General features: G+C 37.2%; 1 protein-coding gene across 1 annotated transcript; it reads right to left on the reverse strand.

The window, feature by feature from the left end:
- Positions 1–1,675: 1,675 nt before the first annotated feature.
- On the reverse strand, positions 1,676–18,094 carry LOC127443837 (sodium/potassium-transporting ATPase subunit alpha-1-like). The gene is made up of 22 exons (XM_051702784.1): positions 17,910–18,094; positions 13,191–13,310; positions 12,872–12,931; positions 12,544–12,747; positions 12,325–12,438; positions 12,104–12,238; positions 11,873–11,990; positions 11,449–11,717; positions 11,050–11,358; positions 9,970–10,104; positions 9,689–9,881; positions 9,419–9,594; positions 9,171–9,307; positions 8,942–9,092; positions 8,683–8,851; positions 8,428–8,582; positions 8,208–8,331; positions 7,353–7,498; positions 7,134–7,264; positions 6,956–7,057; positions 5,960–6,051; positions 1,676–5,681 (listed from the first exon to the last, which is right to left on the reverse strand). Exons 1-22 carry the CDS (start codon positions 17,919–17,921, stop codon positions 5,653–5,655), a joined length of 3,081 nt encoding a protein of 1,026 aa, XP_051558744.1. The 5' UTR covers positions 17,922–18,094; the 3' UTR covers positions 1,676–5,652.
- Between the last annotated feature and the right edge of the window lie 4,009 nt (positions 18,095–22,103).

A 22,103-nucleotide genomic window follows, 5' to 3' on the forward strand; every position in this document is an offset into this window, starting at 1 on the left:
TCATGGGACCGATGACTGATCGTTTCAATAGAGGCTTTGCTTAGTCTGGGCTGAAATTGCCATGGTTAATGTCTCAGAGAAGTATGATGAAGTACCACAGCTGAATGCTTTGGTTCTGAAGAGTATACAAATTTTGTCTTTGCTGCTGCTTGCATTGTAAAAGAGAAACTGTTTCATAGATCATGTTTGGACCCTCTTATGATAGAAACTCATTTCCTGGAGGATGCATGTTGAGTAGGTGGTTTTGATCAATACGAAGCTAACTTGGAAAGAACATTACCCTGTAATCACTATTAGAATCCATGGTGTGGGAATTAAATAGCTGGTTTCTATAGTCTTTCCACATGTGTGTTTATAGCCTTTTACCAAATGGGTTTATTGCTTCACAGTCGAGCTGTACTGATAGTGGCCATTCAGTCACAAACTTCAAAGACGGATGTTTGCTTGTATTGTGATAAAACCTGAAATCTCTTCTGCACATTGCACTTAAATTGTGTTTGCCTGATGCATCACTATTACTATTGCTCATACTCATATGGAACAACATTTTTATGCTCATAATGAAATTAAGTTACTTTATGATATTAAATTCTATCTTGTAGAATGAGCCATAAACAAAACTGAACACCAAGCTCTGACATGCTCCATTAATGCTCTTAAAAAAACTTAGTAGGGAATGTGCATTAGCAAATGACAATAGACGAGACTCCAGGGCCTTTGCTGATTGCCCATACTCACAATAAATACAGCTGATGCAACACTTTCAAGAGACATGGCAAAAAGTCTGCTTTATTGGTTCCATTGTAACAGTCTTCATTCTTATAGGAATACAATCACATTTAGGTTCTCCATATACAGCAAGGTTTAATAGGGTAACATGATCAAAAATCTCAGTTTTTAATGGATTGCGTTCAGTTTTTGCATCCAAAATGTTTCGGAATTTATACATTTTGCACATGCAAGTCCACATACTCTTAAGGTTGTATCAAACACTAAAGCTGGTGTTTCTTTTGCTTTGAAGAGTTTATCTGCATTCTTTCCTAAATAGTTTTCACTCCATGACAGACCAGAATTTCTATTTCAACACATATCAGAAAACGATCTAGTTTAAAAATGCATAGTCATGTGAAAGTCATGCAAAAATCATGCACGAATACAACATGGTTTGTACAAACTGAACAAGAATTTATCTCCCCTCCTTTGTAATGGAACACTCCCACTGCACTTTGACTGCAAATACCTCATCTATTGACCTCTCCCTGACCCCCTGTTCGGAAACCCTAGAGAACACTTCAAGTATTCTGCCGTTGATTGAAAAATGTGATTCGTAAACAGATAGCAGAGCTGAAAAAACATAGAAGTTGCAACCAAAGGCATATAGTGACAGTATTAATTCCTACATTGTAAACAATTTAACAAATGGCAGTGATGTTCTAGCGTATTTCCAGAAGTTTTTGATAGGGTCATTTTTCCACACAGACAATTAATACGAAATTATAGGTTGCATATATAAAATGAAGTTTATTTTAGGACATTACGATTTTTTTTTTGCATTGTGACAATTATTTTCATGACATTTAAAAGAATATTCCAGGTTCAATACAAGATAAATCGACTACATTTGTCACATAATGTTGATTACCACAAAAATTTATTTTCCTCCTTTTCTTTAAAAAAAAAAAAAGCAAAAATCGAGGTTCCAGGAAGTGAATAGGGTCAATCCGTAATTGTTAAAATACTCACTGTTTCAAAAGTATAGCCACAAGACGTAAACAATATGTGTGTTAACATGATTTTAGTGTGATAAAATCACTTGACTAACTGCATCTGTGTAAAGTTATATACAATTTTACAACTTTGATGCCATGACCCTAAAATGATTGAAAAACGATGGTTTAAACAACTTTACAGCTCAAATAACACTATATTAATACAAATATTATTGGAAGTGCATTTATAAAATTATAAGCTTCACATTTGTCTTTAAACCCTCCAAAAATTGGCCCCATTCACTTCCATTTTTAAGTGCCTCACTGTAACCTTGATATTTGCTTTTTTTTTTTAAGAATTATTTTTTTATGTGATACAGTAATCTTATTATGTCACAAATGCTGCCAATTGAGCTTAACTTGTATTAAACCCAGTATATTCCTTCAATTCCTTCAGCATTTTGTTTCTCAGATACTGCAACTGTGTCTTGTTTTGAAGATGTTTAGATATTTTTACTGGAAAACAAGACAAAAACAATGAGTAAGTCAACTATATTTTGGGTGTGCACCAGGGTTCGGTCATCGGACCATTAAACTTTTACATAACTTGCATGGACACTTCTTTCCACCTGCCTGAACCTTCAAATACACAATGCTTTACAGTATCTGACAAACCAAGTTTAAACAGTCTATGAAGATCAAGGCAAAGTGAAGGTCCAAAGCGATCACAGGTGAACTGCATGTCAATGGCAATCTGTCTGATGTGTGGTGAGGTGGTGCTTTCTTTTCATGATGTCGATTGAGCATAACTTATACTGAACCCGGAATATCCCTTTACATTAAAATCTCGAATTCATTACAACAAATACTACCATTATGTATACTTAAAAATCGTACTTCATAAATGAACTTTAGATTTAAATAATACCACTACTAATCATAAAATCATTATTTAAGAGATTTTCTTGCAGTACAGCAAATGATTGCGGAGGGTTGGAATGTGCTTAATTATCATGCAAATCTTAATCGTCCTAAAAATAGACTTTCTTTATGCAAAATATAATTTCTTATTTATTATTATTTTGGGATGAAATATGACCTGGGTATTTCTTGACAGTTTTAGTAAGATTCGCCTTTTTGTTGGTTGATGCGCAACTTTGACTTGAAATGGAGCAAATGGCACAGTTAGTAGTTTAAAAACCTTTTAAAAACTAATGTACCTCAGTTTAGACTGTACATCATGCAATCAATGGGATAGCTGTGGGGAAAGGGCAAATAGCTTGTCATCACCTTGCGTCCCTAAGAAAAAGTACAACCTGAGCAATTTCACCAGGTGGAACGGATACTTCAAAAAAAGTGAATGCATTTCAATGGCAGGTCTTGCTTTATTTCACGATACTGATGGAATTAATTACGAGTTAACTGTAGGTAATTAAACTGTCGACTGACATCCTCTGAACCCAAATAAAACAGATGAAAGGGGAATGCGATTTCAACAGCCTCGTTTGAGAGATGAATAATAGCTGTTACTAGCAGTGTATGGTCTCTTAGTAATTGACCGAAATAGAATCCTGCTCATCCATGCTTCAACAACACATTCTCTCCATGTTCACTCCACCCGAATGCATTTTCCCAGCAGATAGGCACCAGAGGGAGATGGAGCTGTTAACGTGGGGCTATCAACCAAAGATAAACCTCACCAAGTCAAATGCAGAGATAGAACTAGGGAAGCTAATGAATGAAGGCCCAAGGCATTTGTGCCCATTATGTCAAGCTTAGAAGCCTTTGTGACTGTGTACACTCAAAACAATATTTTAACCTATTTTTAAGATTTATGTTTTTCAGTTTTATAAAATTCCATCAAATTGAATTGAGTTATTAAATTCCATAAAAATAAATAAATAATAATAATAATAATTATATATATATATATAGGTGGTGGTATAGCACCCAACAACAACATAACATCACTGTTAAAAAAAAAAAAACAGTGCTCAACAGTGTAAAGTAACTGTATTATTTACATAAATTACTCATTCTGTTTAAGCTTAACTGACATAGCATAAAACAAAGATTAAGTTAAATTTGTGGCCATTTAGGAAAAACAACTTTGCAGAAATTTAATGGCATAAAGGCATTTTATAATAATATAAAATTACTATTATTTTCTATAATTGTAAAATTACAACTATTGAAATATTTATAATGCACATTATTGTTTGTATTTTTGATGTCTAAATATTATTTTATTATTGTCAAAAAGCAGAACCATGAACAATGAAAAATCAGTTCTGCATCAGTAATTAGCAGTGTTTGGTAAGTTACTTAAAAATAGTAATCCACTACATAATTGTTTCTCTAAAATTTTAATCAGATTACTTTACCAATTACTTCATTAAAAAGTAATCACATTACCAATTACTTTACTTTTAAGTTACTTTCTAAAACACTTTTCGGCTCAACAAATTCAAAATAATGTCTTTTTTGTTCATTGTTACACACAAGTCATATACTCAGCACCTCTCATTTCTCCGTCACAAAGAGTGCGTTTACATGCACATTCTTACACAGATTATGCGTAATAAAATGACAACCTGTGGTCACGTAAACGCAACAATCCGCATTCTTTTATCGGCGTAAAAGCCATAAACGACTTATGAATAACCCGATCGACATGGGTAGATTTCCCGTGCCATTAAACACCTTACCCAGTGTTCTTACCGGCTCATCCAATGTGCACACGTGTTGAGCGCATGCCTCTTCACAGTTTGCTGTCAAAAGTAGAGAATAACACGATTATTTCAAATATCATGTAAACGTGTTTTTCTTGCCTTGTCAAATGTTACGGGGCCATAATTCTTGTTTTCTACATAAATAGTATATTAGAAATAAATATAACCCTATAATGTACTTAAAATTAACTGTAATCTGATTACAAAAATTTAAAATATAATGTCTTACACTACTTTGACTACAAAGTAATTAGATCACAGTAACTAATTACTTTTAATTGGATTACACCCAATACTTATAAGTGTCTGATAACCAATCAATCTCTTCATATATTATTGCATTCTCTACCCTCTCTGGTGATTGTGACTCATGATACTTTGGCCGAAACCGCATTGGACCGTTTTCATGCCAGACTGCAGCAGAGCGGGTGGAGGTAAGTGGAGCTCCGGTCTCCTCCTGGCATGAGACTTGGATCAGACATTCTAAACCCACTTAAAATGTGCCCACTCTCACTGAGGAGGATATTGTACTGTACAGTTATTCATTTTTTTTTAATAGTTGAGGCTGTTGAAATGGGGGTTGGCAGAGACCTAGAAAGGATTTCTTATTTTTCAAACAATACTCAATACATTTCTGCCATTTTCCTTACAAAAATGTACCAAGGTAACCATAAATTTCACCAAAATACCACAGTTAATGTTTATTGGTCATTATTGGTTATATTAACCACCACTTTCATTCAAAGGGCAGAAAGAGTCTAAGAGATTTTTAGATGGTTTTATGGAAATGTCATATTCATTTAAAATGAACTGTAGTTGCTATGGTATTTTGATGGGAACTATGGTCACTTTGGTAACAAAGGTAAAGCACAGAGAGTACCAGACAAACGTTGGCATTCTTATCATGCACTAAAGCTCCGAGCACTTGCCAAACAAAAAAAAAGAACAAACAGACAGACAAACATAAATAAATGAAAAATAAGGAAATACACAAAACATGGGACCTGGCTGCAAGTTTATTTTTATATTAGACTTTTAAAAACATGTATAAAATTGGTCCGGCTTCAGAAACAAGGCACGCAATGTCTTGGTTCACGATCTCAGTGTTTATATCAGCATTCCCTATATAAAAACATCCAAATTACTGAGGTTCAAATTCCGAGCAGCAAGACAACCATGCAAATAAACTTGTATGATGCAGACTGGATGCTTTAATAGTAGGTCTCCCTCTCCACCCAACCTACAACAAAAATATAAAGTCAAATTAGCTCAGCAAGAAGTTTGAATACATGTATATCGTGTACATCCTGTATATGTTCACTATTTCATGCATTAGGCCACTAAACACAAACATTAGCTAGTAAGCTGCCTACCTAAACAGCATTTTAGGATGCTGCCTTAGAAGGTAGCTGTATATGTAGGCAGCTCACTAGGTTTTAGAACACTAGGCTTACATTATTATGTAAATAAAATAATCTCTGTTGTCATGAGGGGTTATGCGACTGAACATTCTCTTACCTCCTGGGCTGCGTCGGATGATAAGTTTTCGGATTTCATCATAAATAAAGATGAGGAGTGAGTAGGGGAAGGCGCAGAACCACCAGTTTGGTCTGAAGAAATGTAAAAAAATGACATTACAACTATTCTACAACTACTTCATATTATATTAGCGCAAAATATATTTTGCCTCCGAAACAATGAAATATATTAATTGTATTTAATAAAACGAGCAAAAACTAATTTCTGTCTAAATTGCAAAACCATTCTTACAAAAATGTTTCATAAAAGATGGCCATCTAGTGTGAAACGCAAGCACAACAAGTGTGTAAATAGTTTATAAAACTATTCTTGAGTAAATTATCGCATGTGATGAAGAATGGTTTTATGAACAAAACCTAAACCGTAATGTAAACATAAAACCATTATTTTCTAAGTAGTTGCATCAAATTGAATGGTTTTAAAGTTCTGTTAAACTAAATTCATAAAACCATTTCAATGTGATGTGTTGCATGATGCGATGAAAAAAGTTTTACAAACAAAATGTAAACCTTAATGTAACCATGAAACCATAATAACGTAAATACATGCATTAAAAATGTTATGGTTTTGCAAACAAAAGTTCTGTAAAAAAATCGTAAAACCATTTTTTCCAAACCTAAACCATAACGTAACCATAAAATCATTATGTAAGTAGTTGCATTAAATTAAATGGTTTTACCAAGTTTTGTTAAAAATTCAGTCATTCTTACGTAATTTGTTGCATGATGCAATGAAGAATATTTTTATAAACAAAATCATCACTGTAATGTAACCATGAAACCATCATTACATTAATTGTTGCATCAAAACGAATGGTTTTACAAACTCATTTTTACGAACAAAACTGAAACAAAACCATAAGAAAAATTCTCGTACATATATTGTGGCATCAATGCAAATTATTTTACGAACAATTCACAAAGAAATTTGTTCTGCTCATGTTTTATGAATGACATCCATAAGGTTGAGACTTACTTTAGTGGGTACATTCTAAGGGCAACATCCATGCCTGGGCAGTAGGACAGGAAGGCTGCAAGAGCCGTTTCCTCAAACAGTCCAAAGATGAGAATCTTATTCCTGCAAGTAATAGAAGGAATTAGATTGTACATTTAGAGGGATTCGAATTAGAATGAATTATGGGCCCTCTACTTACTTCATTCCTTGCTGGAAGACAGAGTTCCTTCTGGTCTTGCAGATGATCAAATCAGCCCACTGTACAATTACAATGCTGGTGAAGAAAGCTGTGTGGCATGTGAACTCCACAATCTTCCTCTGCTCGTATGTCTGAGATGGCCAAGAACATGAGAACCAGGTTAGATACAGGAGAAAACAGGAACAATTAAAAGCCCACTGGATGACTGAAGACACTCACCCATTGTTGGCCGTAACTGTCCTCCAGGTCGTTAATGTGTTTGTCGTCCCACAACACACGAATACCCAGCAATGTTGAGGGCAGGAAGCCATTTTCAGCCAGGATGACAAAATATGTAAAGAACCCAGCCAGAGCTTGAATCATACCTGTCGAGGTAAGCAGAAGTGATGAGAATGATTGACCTGGCTGACCATGTTTCAGTTAGAACCCAAGCAAACCAACTCGAAGGCCAGAACCATACTCTATGCAAGTACGCAAACACAGATGCAAATGCTTGGCCAAAGCATTGCAAGCACGCTGGGCCATTGTAAATACTTAACGTGCATTATTGTGTTACTGTGGCATTAACAATCCTCAGTACCCAATAGGGCGATAGTTCCTTCAAATGTCTGCACCATTAAAGCAGATGAGCCATTCAGGGCCCAGTTGCAAGAAACCCCTTAACTTAGTTATAATTGTAAGGGTTTTGTCACTAAGCATTTTCTTAACCTAAATATGTCAACACTAACTTTCAGCAAGATTCTCTTCAAACTGTTATTCCACCATGAGAGTAGCTGACCTGAAAACTGACCGTAGAAGACATTTATGCTGATACAGGCTATAGCACCCCTTGTGGCAATGCTGATAATGCAATGCGTACTTGCACTGCATCACGAATTACATTGACACATTTCGCCACAACATGCAAAATCGAGCTTGTGAAACCAGAAGCATTTGCGTTCACATACTTGCGTAGAGTATGTTCCAGGATTAGTCAGGTTCTTTATGGACCTAGGTGGCTGTGTGGACACAGACACTACCTGTCGTTAAAACAGTTTTGCAATAAGTTTGCATACAAGTATCCAAGAGTCTTACCGATCTGACCGTAGGCTATGCTAATGAGCCTCTCATTCACAAGTTTGTCCGTCTTGGGGTTTCTGGGTTGGCGCTTCATTATGTCACTCTCAGCAGCTTCATAAGCCAATGAGATGGCAGGAACCTTGAAGAAAATAAAGAGGACAATAAGGAGTTTGAAATAACATCACTTTCCCACCAATCAAATGACTAATTACTAGTAAAGCAGACTTGTGCTTACCATGTCTGTTCCCAGGTCAATACAGAGAATGGTGACGGTACCCAAAGGAAGAGGAATGTTGGCACAGATGAAAAGGAGGAAGGGGGTGATCTCAGGGATGTTACTGGTCAAGGTGTAGGCAATGGACTTCTTCAAGTTGTCAAAGATCAGACGACCTAGTAAACAAAAAGGAGAATGAGACATTATACTTTAGATGCGATTACCCATTTGTAATAGAACCAGGTACATCTGGGAATTTCCTTCAATGCGTCTTACCTTCTTCTACTCCAGTGACAATTGAAGCAAAGTTGTCATCCAGAAGGATCATGTCAGCAGCCTGTTTGGATACATCAGATCCAGCAATACCCATAGCTACACCAATGTCAGCCTTCTTCAGAGCAGGAGAATCATTTACACCATCACCTGTTACAGCTACGATGGCACCCTGTGGACAAACAGAAGTAAAGTATGGTATTCTCCTCAAATCACACTGGTGAGAAGCTTTAATGGTTCTGGGATTATTAAGACGACCAACCTGTCTCTGGCAGCCTTCAACGATAATCAGCTTCTGCTGAGGAGATGTTCTGGCAAACACAATTTCTGTGTGGTACTTCAAGATATCATCTAACTGCTCAGGGCTCAGGTCCTTCAGATCTCCACCATGGATCACACAAGCTTTGGCATCCCTTCAAAGACAAGAACCATTCATATCTAGCCAGAGAGACTGACCATTCAAAACGTCCCAATACAGGAGGAACCATTACCTTGGGTTGACTTCGTTGATAGGAATGTTTAAGCGAGCAGCAATGTCTTCAACAGTCTCATTGCCCTCAGATATGATACCTACTCCCTTTGCAATGGCCTTGGCTGTGATAGGATGATCACCAGTAACCATGATAACCTACAAAGGAGGACAACTTTTGAATTAGAATCAAGACCACAGTATTTCAAAAATTTCTCGGATGTCTTAAATTCGTAATAGATCAAGACGACAGTTATCACAATGGCGTACCTTGATTCCAGCACTCCTACACTTGCCCACAGCATCAGGTACAGCAGCACGAGGAGGGTCAATCATGGACATAAGGCCAATAAAACACAGGTTCTCAGTTGGGAAGTTCACCTCCTCTGCATCGAATTGGAAGTCCTCAGGAAACTGTTCATCAGGAAGGTTAAAGTGGCAGAATCCTGTCAAGAAAGAACAAGGAAAGAGTTAAACTGAGTGAACCCAACTTCTGTCAAACTTGGTTGACATTTTTCTATGTAATAACTGGCAAATTACCCAGTACTCTTTCTCCCAGGCCACCAAGTTCCAAGTAGGCATTCTGGAAGGCATCCTTCATCTCATCATCAAGGGGCTGCTCTTTTCCTTGGATCAAAATAGAGGAGCATCTGTCCAAGATTCTCTCAGGAGCTCCTTTCATGACCAGCAGGTGTTTGGTTTCAGATGAATTGAGGTTGTTGTGGATGGAAAGCTAAAAAGTTTGATACACAAAAGACGTTAGAAATCCGAAAATCATTGGAAGACTTTCTTGCACAGGCACAAGTGTGAGATGGTGGTACCTGGTATTTGTTGGTGGAATTGAAAGGGATCTCGGCAATCTTGTTGTACTTTTCTCTCATTCCCTTCACTGAACCACAGCAAAGCTCGATACACTTTAGGAGGGCAGATTCTGAGGCATCACCAGCCACATCTCTCTGTGGGCATCAATGGGAAAGTGTGAGAACAAGGCACACCCAGAAAACAGGGAAAAATCCTTGTAAACCTCAGTATAGGATGGCCAAACAAACACTTGATGTGTTGGATTCTAAACAAAGGCTGCTTAGACGTTGTAGCAAATGCAAGGCACGGAAAAATTGGCTCTTTAACTAGTGGCAACTGTTCAACAAATAATTCCATTGAAAAACAAGGTGGAATGGGCAGAAATTAGAGGGTGTTTATATGGAACACTGTGTTCCAGTTCCAGGCTCTAGGGAGCAAGGGGCTTACAGAATCCCCAGAGGCAAAGAGCAGAAGTAAGTACAAGCAGACTACCATGGCTAAGTAGATAGTAAACAATTCTCTGGCGGTAGCGGTATAAAGTAGATGTTTGCCCTAGCAAAATTCACTGGCATGATAGGGTGTTGGGGGGGGGGGTTCAGAGTACTTTTCAACACGTTGCTAGGGTGCTCTGGGTGGTTGCTAGGATATTCTGGGTGAATGCTAGGCAGTTGCTGGGGGCTCTGAATGGTTGCTTGGATGTTCTGGATGGATGCTAAATGGTTGCTAGGGTGTTCTGGATGGTGCTAGGATAGTCTGGGTGGATGCTAAGCAGTTGCTGGGGGCTTTGGATGGTTGCTAGGATGTTTTGGGTGGATGCTAGACGTTCTTGATAGTTGCTAGGATGCTCTGGTTGGACACTAGATGGTAGCTAGGGTGTTCTGTGTGGCTGCAAATTTGATACTTAGGGTGAAAGATTTAAAACCCCTAACCAGAAAATTAACAAAAGTAATAGTGATTTTAAATAGTGACTTGCTTTAGGCAAATACCACTAATCAGCTAGACCAACCTTGGGTCATAAAGGTCTGTAAATCCAAATAATTTCTTATATTTTTATTTAGCATAAGCAAACTGACAGACTTCCAGCAAGTATCAAAACAGACCTTAAGAATTGGGATGTTTTCTTGCTCAGCAAGGAAAACAGCACGGTTGCACAGGCCAGCAACACGTGCAAGGGCAGCCCATGTAGCTGAACTCCTATCAAAGGAAGTTCCACTCTGGTTCTCTGTAGTGTCAGCTTCATGAATCTGGTTGTCAAACCACATGTGAGCCACGGTCATTCGGTTCTGGGTCAAGGTTCCAGTCTTGTCAGAGCAGATGGTGGAGGTTGAGCCAAGGGTCTCCACAGCTTCTAAATTCTTCACCAGGCAGTTCTTCTTTGCCATACGTTTGGCAGTAAGAGTCAGACACACCTGGAAAAGAAAAAACGGGTTAACATTCTGAAGACGACAAAAAGACTGTTTACTTTAGCAACTGAATGCATTACTCTAGCTGGCACTTACAGTTACAGTGGCCAAGAGACCTTCTGGAACATTAGCGACAATGATACCAATCAAGAAGATAACGGCTTCCAACCAAGTGTAGCCAAGAATCAAGGACAGGATGAAGAAGCTCACGCCCAGGAAAACAGCTACACCAGTGATGATGTGAATGAAGTGCTCGATTTCAATAGAGATGGGAGTGCGTCCAACTTCAAGACCAGAGGCAAGGGTGGCGATACGACCCATGACAGTACGGTCACCAGTGTTGATGACGATACCTCTGGCAGTACCTGCAAGCAAAATAAATTCCAATGAAGAAACCTTTAAAGGGTATACGAATCAATATAATGTATGGGGCTCATGAGTTTGTCATTGTTTCGGTTGTGTCATAACTTCATGTCTTACAAAATGCATCCATCATAGTCCAGATTTCTCATTTTTGTACCTTCAACACAGTTGGTAGAGAAGAACGCAATGTTTCTGGTCTCCAGAGGGTTGTCATTGGAGAAGTCAGGAGCACGAGTCTGGGGCTCAGATTCACCGGTTAGGGAAGAGTTGTCGACCTGGAAAAGGTCAAGATCCTTTGTAAATCCTTGTAGACATAGAATGATAGAATGTCTTGCCATTTAAAAAAAAAGAGACAAGATTTCACAATGATTTACAATGGCATTTTCACCTTGCATCCATGAGCAGAAATGATACGCAGATCAGCAGGAATTCTGTCACCCCCCTTTACTTCCACAAGATCTCCAACAACCACTTCCTCAGCATTGATGTTTTTCTTTTCACCATCACGGATAACCAAGGCTTGCTATGTGACAAAGCGGAAATTCAGTCAACATCACCGAAAGAAAGAAAAATCTTGAAAAAACAGCATAAAAGTTTACATTTTAGTACCTGTGGGACAAGGTTCTTGAAGGAGTCCATGATCTTTGAGCTCTTAGCTTCTTGATAGTATGAGAAACATCCGGTAATCATCACGACAGCTGAAAGCACAATTCCCAGATACAACTGTGCAGGACAAAAGAGGAGATGTTAAAAGATACTGTTAGAAAAACAATGCAATCTTTAAAATCATGCCCTTGCAAAAGGGCACCAATGGGATTTTCTCCTTACGTTGTCATTGGCTGGTTCCTCCTCTGAGGCTGCCTGGACTCCATACGCCAGAAAACAAAGGATAGCTCCAATCCACAGCAGAGTTGCGAATCCTCCGAAGAGCTGTTTGCAAAACTTAACCCATTCTGGGGTTGTTGGAGGTGGGGTCAATGCATTGGGTCCATCACGTGCCAAGACTTCCTTAGCCCGAGCAGCTGACAGTCCCTGGAGTTACACACAGAGGCAAACTTTGAGCTATGAACAACTACTATCAACAGTACACCAAAGTTGCACTTCCAAAAGTCAGAACCACCCTTTAATTTCAAATCCAAGACTGAAATAGACTCACCTTGTTTAAATCAGTGCCATATTTCCTACTAAGCTCATCCAGGGACAGTCTGTGATCATCCTACAACAAAGTAAAAAGAAAATATTACTATCTTATCAAAGATCACTAGCTGGGTTTCCATCCATGTATTTTTATGTGAATTTTATAATATTGCTTAAAAGATGTTGAATGGATGCAAAAAAAAAAAAAAAAAAAAGCCAAATTGTGCATAAAAACTTTTAAGCTCACTTGAGGTGGATACATTTCTGATTTGGCAAGAAGATGAGCATAAACTACAATGGAAACGCATTTACCAAATAAATTCCTAGCTCCGACTTACCAAGTCCACTTCTTTTTTTAGTTCATCCATATCTTTATCCTTTTGTTTTTTGCCCTTGGACTTCGACTTCTTGCCCCCCTGCTCTGATGTGGCCGCCAGCTCATATTGTTCTCGACCTTCCTGTGGTGGAGAGGAGATACATGGTTTTAACAACATTTTTTCAAAAGGTATTAAAACCTAGTCACACAAACCTGCTAAATTAATTATACAAAAAAAGCAATGTTATACAGCGTACATTTACTGATGGGTGTCGGCTTTAAGTTAGTCTAGTAAAAGCTAAATCAACTGACCTTACACAACCTCTGCATGCATAAAATGTGTATAAAGTGTAAAATATTAGCAATTGGTAACAGAGTGCAAATTTCCAAACAGATCGATTGATGCCAGTAGATAAGGTGTAGTAATTAACATTTAACTTCAAGAGCAATTAACCTTAGACCTCTACTACTGTTGAGCAACAGATCTTATCATGAATACAATATGTGAATCATTGTCTTATGAGCACATGAGCCGTTAAATAAATTCCAAAAGGTAGAACACTCGATTGCTAGTTTGCATCTGAACCAAGCTGGTATTTTTAAATCAGCTCATCAACAAGCTCTTTGTTTAAACCTGCAATGTTGAGTGTTTCAACAGAGTTAAAAGAGAAAGACTCAAGCACACTCACATGTATGAGCAGCATAAATATTAACCATCTCCATTGCTTTGAAGAACTAAAGTCTATATCTTTTTAAGATACATCCAAGTCTTTTGTCAAGTCAATTTCTTGTGATGTCAAAGACTCAAAACACAGTCCATTGTGGTGATAAAATTGACAGACTCTGTGCATAAAAGATTAAAGAAGATTAAATGGGCCACAAACCAAGAACACAACACCTGTAGTGCTCGACTGAACATGACTGCTTCCTTCAGCATTCTCTTTTCCATGAACTCTTGCGAGATTTGCCAAAACGCTTGATCATCAGGACTAATATGCATATGATCTCCTTTAACGAAAACCTCAAAAGGCTGAAAGAAGGTGTGCCAAAAGGTGAAAAACAAATCAACCATGAAAGAACCTTTTACCTGTTCTTGTTTTTCATATTTGTAAAATAATACTCTATCTAGACACTCCAAAATTCATACAAGTGCTATTCTTTCCCATGTCTTTTTTCCCCTTGCACGTGAGCCAAAACAGTTCACTCAAGCATATCACTCCACTCATACTGGGACTCTGACCTGTTGCCATGGGAAGCCAGAGCCACACCTCTAGACCCCGTGAATGGGTTAAGTCACGTGTCTAACCCAACTCTTTTTGTTGCACAGCTGGCGAATAAACAGTGGAGGGCGTTAAGAAAACACAGTGTACAAACTTGTCCACACCAGTCACAGGGTAATTAGTGCTAGGCATGAGCTTTACATAAGCTCATTTCAGTTTAAGAACTCTGATAGAAAATATGTGGAAATGCTTCTGTTTTGAGTCATTACAAATGATTTCATCAGCATAACAATTTGATAGAAAAGTTGAAATGAAAAATTGACAAGAATTTCAGAATGTCTTTAATGACAGCATGCACTCAAGCTGGCATGGATTCCACAAGTTATGTAAAACCCAACGATGGGAGTTATTCCAGCATGATTTGAGAATGTTCCAAAGAGCATCTTGTGTGCTTCAATGGGAGCAAGGAAATCTGAACTTTTGAACAATGAGTTAACAAGGTCAATGTAACAAATTTGATTACATCTGATTAGTGACCAAGAAATAGTGCGGCATATTAAATATTTCCCCATTATTAGGTCATAACTAATTTTACATCATAAACTTTATTTGCTGGTGCAAATCCCAGACTTGGGTCTCGGACTTTTAGACCCTTTTTACAATCCTAAAATAAATGTCTATACCTTTTGGCAAGTTATTTCTTTTTCCACTGGGGAGGAAAAGCAGAGTTTGGATGGAGGCAAAAAGCATGTAACCTTCTAGTTCACTGCACCAATACAGGTAAAGGGGGTCCTGAGACAGGCCCCTTAGAATTTGTATTGTGGGGGGGGGGGGGCTCTGTCCTGTTGGACGGGATTGTCAGCAACAAAAGGTCTCACTAACACATAGTGACTGATGAATGGAAAGAATGTTAAACCCTTCAGAAAGAGGGGAGTGACGGTCTTAGCTTATATACACACGGTGGAGAAGAGATTACACAGCTGTGATAAACACCTGATGCTGACCCTAAAGCACAGACTATACTAAAATTTATATGCAAACCAAATATCGTTATTTTAATCTAAGAAAAAAGTACCATGGCATACCACTTTTGGACACTACCATGATGGCGATACCGAGACTAACCCATATTGGTCCAGCAATAATCCGAAAATTGGGGAGGACGCATCCCCAAATATCAATAACATTAAATACACTTTGTATTACTGACCGATTTCATTGAACCATAGGGAAATAAGTGAACGCCACATTACTTTTTTGGTAGGGGAAAGAATGTACTACATTATGCCAACAACCATGTGCATTCACATTTTTATTCAGGTATGACCCAGAAAGACTAAGAATATTAGATGCTTTTATTTCGTGCCCGTCTCTCGCATACAACACAACAAGATAGCGTCTGCAGAGAAGAGACATCTGCCCCGTTGCGGTGGGGATTTGATGGGTTGGGGGCGTAGCTCATTGCACCAAACCCAGAGGAAACATGCGGATGGCTGATTGCTCTCATCACATGGAGTACTCTGGGATTAAATGCATAATTTACATCTACGCTGATGCTCAGAGCCTCACATTAGGGAGTGGTATTCTGCTCTTATGCAATGCTACTGTATTCTGGAATTATGTTATTGAGGGTTAATGGACCCTACAGGATGCAAATCATAAGATTATGACTGAATGTGCAAAGATAAAGTGACATTTGATATAAATGCTAATCTTATTATGGTCATGGATTTAATAAGCTATTTTACAGTTCGAAAATGTAATTTCACTTTTATAACAATAAACGTCTACAATTTTGGATTATACACAACAGAAAATTGGCTTTTCATATTTGGCAGCCCCGTAACTAACCCAGTCTTCTCCAGCTACCGTTAAAGACGACAAACATACGTGACGATAACCATCCCTCTACCCCAAAACAACTTTATCATTTCAGATCCACCAGAATTTAACACTGTTTACTTCACATTACTGTACACTGACAGAAATATCACAAATCTTGTATCACACCTCTGCACCACCACAACATTAAACCGATTATTTTATCGGTTTATCTCGTAGTTTCAAGTCAAGGAGTTAAATATATCCCTTTTCTAGTTGGGTTTTAATTTTGAGGGGTTAAATTAACCTCAAGTATCTCAATGAAAGGGTGTAGTTTTAAACAGAAGAGTTAAACTGCATATTTCAATGTTTTAATTGGAATATATACGATGTATCTCGTTGTAGGCGTAAAGTGGAATCGTTAAACGACGCATCTCGTAGTTCCAACTCGAGTAGTCTGATGATGTAACCGGAGATTTTAAGTAGAGGAGCTAAACTGTTTATTTTGTGTATTCTGAAGGTTTTAGGCTAAATCGAAGTTACGACGTAGCTTTGAACTTCGCATCTAGATAATCTTGAGTTTTTAAATGTTTAAATATTCAAGAGTTAAACTGTTGCGGATCTGGAGGCTACAAATGGGGGAATGTGTTGTTAACATTGAGGTTTTAGATGATTAGATTTTAAATGTCGACATTTCAACTGTTTTAAGATTTAAGAATTGTACTGTCCCATATCTGATGAGGAGGAGTTAAACCGCGTAGTTCAACTAATTGGAATATATACGATGTATCTCGTCGTAGGCGTAAAGTGGAATCGTTAAACGACGCATCTCGTAGTTTCAACTCGAATAGTTCAATTATGTAACTCGAGATTTTAAGTAGAGGAGCTAAACTGTTTATTTTGTGTATTCGGAAGGTTTAAGGCTAAATCGAAGTTACGACGTATCTTTTAACTACGCGTCTCGATAATCTCGAATTTTCAACTGTTTTAATATTTAAGGGATGTACTGTCGCGTATCTGATGAGGAGTTAAACCGCGTAGTTCAACTATCTCGAGGTTTCAAATACAAAACAGAAACAGTTTAAACGATTTTAGCGGAATCGTCGCTGTAGGAAACAAGTTGTCGCGTTGTAGTTTCGTGGCTTCTTTCGTACTGGTCAAAGAGTATGAAGATTTTTCCATGAGCCAAGCAACAGGGTCATGCAGTGTTCCTCTCTCGTGACATACATGACTACTTCAACTCAACAAGGAGAAAGTCACAAGACTGACTATATTTGTTTGGCAAACAGGACGTGCAACATCGCGGCCATATAGGAGGAAGTTTCCGTGCTGCTACATTCCTGTAATAATCTTTGTAGCGAACGCGACTGATCGTACAATGATTATGTAACAATATAGGCTACTTAGAACCTGTTGCTACATTTGAAAATCCACACATTAAACGGCTTAATAGACACATGCATGTTAAATTCATTCAAACTAATCTGCATGTTCAAACTGCGGAAGTCTCATACTTTGGTAGGGTGAGACATTTTTTGAAAACAATTATGTTTACCAACCAAAACATGGCGTGTTTTAAAATGATGATGATAATAATGATAATAATAATAATAATAAACACCCCCCAAAAATCGCAACATACTGTAAATGTCTAAACAGCCTTCCATAATAAAAGGACAAACACGTGGGTTCACACTTACTCCTCGTCCCATTTTGCTTCTTTTGATTAAAACACGACCACCTGGGTTAACAAAAATCCAAGTTTTCTTTAAAACAACAAATTAAAAGTCCCCCGACTCCCGTTTGGTTTTTTTGGGGCTTTATTCCTGGGTCACCGCTGGAAGTTGCTTTCCACCCGGACACTCATCCAAGCCGCGTTGCGATCAGAAGTTTCAAACGCTTATATACGGAGGGGTTTTTCGCCGTGACGTCTGCCCGTTTTGCTATGGTAACACGGAGGAAAGGGGCGTGGTCTTTGTGAGACTTTCTCCTCTGAACTTTAGTCGTGGTGAATAAATGTCCTTCACTCTCTTCTCCATATCACATTACAGATACTCTTCTTCTTTGATCTTATCTTTTGTGAATTGCTGATTTATGTGGAAAAAAGTAGTCCTCTTTAAAGTGGACAAAGTGTCTCAATTCTAGATTGTGTGACCCTCTGGTTAAAATTTTGTTTAACAGGGATTAGACTGTTAACATGAACTTGTGATTCCTGCTTGAAAAAGCAAAAGTAAGCATGTTTAAAGGAATAGTTCACTCAAAAAATCTCTCATTTACTCACCCTCATGCCATCCCAGATGTGTATAACTTTCATTCTTCTGCAGAACACAAATGAAGACTTTTAGGAGAATATCTCATCTCTGTAGGTCCGTACAATGCAAGTGAATGGTGGCCGGAACTTTTAAGCTCCAAAAGCATATATATGCAGCATATAAGTAATCCATATGACACCAGTGGTTAAATCCATGTCTTCTGAAGCGATATGATAGGTGAGTGAGAAACAGATCAACATTTAAGTCCTTTTTTTTACTATCAATCTCCACTTTCACTTTCACATTCTTCTTCTTTTGTTTTTGGGGATTCGCAGTATTTGTGCATATCGCCACCTACTGGGCAGGGAGGAGAATTTATAGTAAAAAAGGACTTAAATGTTGATCTGTTTCTCACTCACACCTATCATATCGCTTCTGAAGATATGGAATAAACCACTGGAGTCTTATGGGTTACTTTTATGCTGCCTTTATGTGCTTTTTGGAGCATCAAAGTTTTGCATTGTATGTACCTATAGAGCTGAAATATTCGTCTAAAAATCTTAAGAAAGTCATACACATCTGGAACGGCATGAGGGTGAATAAATGAGAGAATTTTCATTTTTGGGTGAACTGTCCCTTTAAGAGGTGTTACTCAATCTAAAATCATGACTCATTTAGTTTTCACTTGTCTTGTACATATTTCTCAGTATTGGTTTTAGAAAAATAAGCAGGTATTATCATACTCTAATTTGAGGCTATTTTTGTTACGTTTCTCTCAATAATTATTCTACTGAGATCTTATTTCATGGTCATTATTTCAGTCCTTTTTATGTTTTACAGGATTATCCTTATTACAGGGATTATGCTCATTAAACATGTTGCAAATTGACCAGTACTGTTGAACCTGTTTCTGTTGGAGGCTGCATCTTCAAAGTAGGAAAGCTAAAAATATCCTGAATTTTATTTACAAGCTGTGGGCTCTAGCCTATAAATGTGTTGTCATGGAAACTATCATGTCACCCCCTAATTTTAGACAAGAACATTGCCCCCTGGTGGGAGTAGTGAATTCTGATGAACCTGGTCTGAGAAGGCATGGCAAGATTTTACAGATTTCTCCAAAAGCCAAAATAGCCAATAGAAATAGTTGTTGCAAAGCATATTTAATTTTTATTTTATTTATTTATTTTTTTTTGCCTTTTTTTTTTTTTTTTTTGGTGCTGTTTATAGATAATTCAGTGTAGGTTATAACTGAGCATACATGTTCCAGCCACTTTTTAATCTCCTTAAAGGGATAGTTCACCCAAAAATGAAAATTCTCTCATCATTTACTCACCCTCCTAATGTGTATGACTTTTTTTAAAGATTTTAAGAAGAATATCTGAACTCTGTAGGTCCATACAATGCAAGTGAATGGTGGCTGGAACTTTGAAGCTCCAAAAAGCACATAAAGCCAGCATAAAAATAAAGAGTCCAGTGTTTTAATACATGTTTTCAGAAGTAATATGATAGGTGTGGGTGAGAAACAGATCAACATTTAGTCCTTTTTCACTATAAATTGTCCTCGCTGCCCAGTAGGCGGCGATATGCACAAAGAATGTGAATCACCAAAAACAAATGAAGAAGAATGTGAAAGTGGAGATTTATGGTAAAGCCGGTTGGTCCAAAGGGGGCGCTATATCGTGAAAAAAGTTTACGCTAAAAACATTAAAGTCTCCTTATACATAAGTCAGGCATTTGAGGTATCATTTGAAAGCTTAGAGTCGGAACCTTTCAGAGATAACCATCACTTCTGCATTTATGTTACTTAAAATGACAAAATAAGGCCTCAAAACATTCACATAAAAATTAGCGCCCCCTAGAGGTAATGGGGTAAAAATATTTATATGAATATTAAAGTCCTTCAAATAGCACCTAAATGGACAAGTCATATATCAAATGAAAGCTCTCATTCTTAGTAATGTGACTGTATAGTCTATTTTGTTGCACTAATACCACAGTTCGAAAGATTTTCAAAAGAATCACAATGTGAAATATGATTTCTGTAAGATATCAAAAACAAACGTCTCTTCTATGCTCCAATCACTGCTGCTGTAAACCAAAAATAGCTAAAAACTTTATATCTGCTTTTACCGTAGGAAGTTTTCTAAATAAATGAGCCATTTTTTACTTGTCTGTGAGCTTGCTTGGCTGAATAATCTAATGTTATTTCTTAGATATCCAGAACAAAACATGCCATCTAGCATTTTTTTATTTCTGTATCATCGCACAGGGGAGAATCTCATCTTTCTAATGACACCTAGATTGAGCTTCTAGTCCACTCAGAGGCCGAGATATTTAATGAAATATCGAGGCGGTGCTTGAACTGAAAATTAGACTGAATGTCTATGGACGAGCACATCTGTGAGGGATAAAATGCGTTAGAGCGCCACCTACATTTCAGATCTGTATATTGTGATGGAAGGTGATAGAAAAAAATATTTCTGCCATCTAGTGGAATGTAATAAGACTTTTCAAAGTGTGGTTGAGTGAACAGAACCAGAATTACACGTTTACAAATTTAGGACAACAACAAAAAAAAAAACTTTCTGTTTATCATAAGATTATAAACATATACAATATTATTTATTAATAACTGGAGTCTTTTTTTATTTGGGGTATTCTCTGAAAAAATTAGACCAATTTTAGCTTTTAAATTTGAGTGTGAAAAATTGCGGGCGCAGCCCAACAATGCACCAGAGTTTAAGGGGTAAATATTGATCTGTTTCTCACCCACACCTATCATATTGTTCAGAAGACATGGATTAAACCACTTTAGTCATTTGGATACTTTTATGGTGCTTTTTGGAGCTGAGATATTCTTCTAAAAATCTTAATTTGTGTTCAGCAGAAGAAAGTCATACGCACCTGGGATGGCATGAGAATTTGTTTTTATTTAATTTTTTTTAGGTGAACAATCCCTTTAATTTACTGTAATGCAATATCTCAGCAGGTTCCTTTTTGACCTCAGTCTTACAATATACACATAGTTTTATATAGATAATATTGTTTCTACATGTAACTCAGTGCTTTTAGGAATTTCATTTGATAATTTCTAATAGATTTGTTTATTCATTGGGGATATTCTAAACCTTTCACTGTTTTAAATATAATTAAACATTTTAGCTGTTTTTATAAAGTGTGAAAAGATGTTTGTCAGAGTATTAAGACAAATCTGTGAAAAATCAATAATAAGCCCTTTGACCTCATCACGTTTACATCATGGTGGGGACATCCCTTTGACTTCTTTTGTTTTACAATAGCTAATTATACTTGCTATAGACTAACCCTACAGCTGTTTACATATAAAATAAAGGATTATTAATTATATTCATTATTACATAACCCCTTTATGTAGCTGTTTTTATTCACAATGTGATTTTCCAGATATTGTAATATTGTGACTGATTTGGTTTCTTAATTTCTAGAAATATGTCATTTGCATAACCTATATGTAGTATATTATATATAGCTACTTTGCTTATATAAATGTAACTAAACACATCTATACATTTGTGCAAGGTTAATAGTCCCTTGCATAATTTTTTCATAAACCTTTTTTGTTTCATAAAGAATGTTGTAGACCAAAATACAAATGCAACTCCA

This window comes from Myxocyprinus asiaticus, chromosome 7 (assembly GCF_019703515.2).
Source record: "Myxocyprinus asiaticus isolate MX2 ecotype Aquarium Trade chromosome 7, UBuf_Myxa_2, whole genome shotgun sequence".
Taxonomy (NCBI): Eukaryota; Metazoa; Chordata; class Actinopteri; order Cypriniformes; family Catostomidae; genus Myxocyprinus; species Myxocyprinus asiaticus.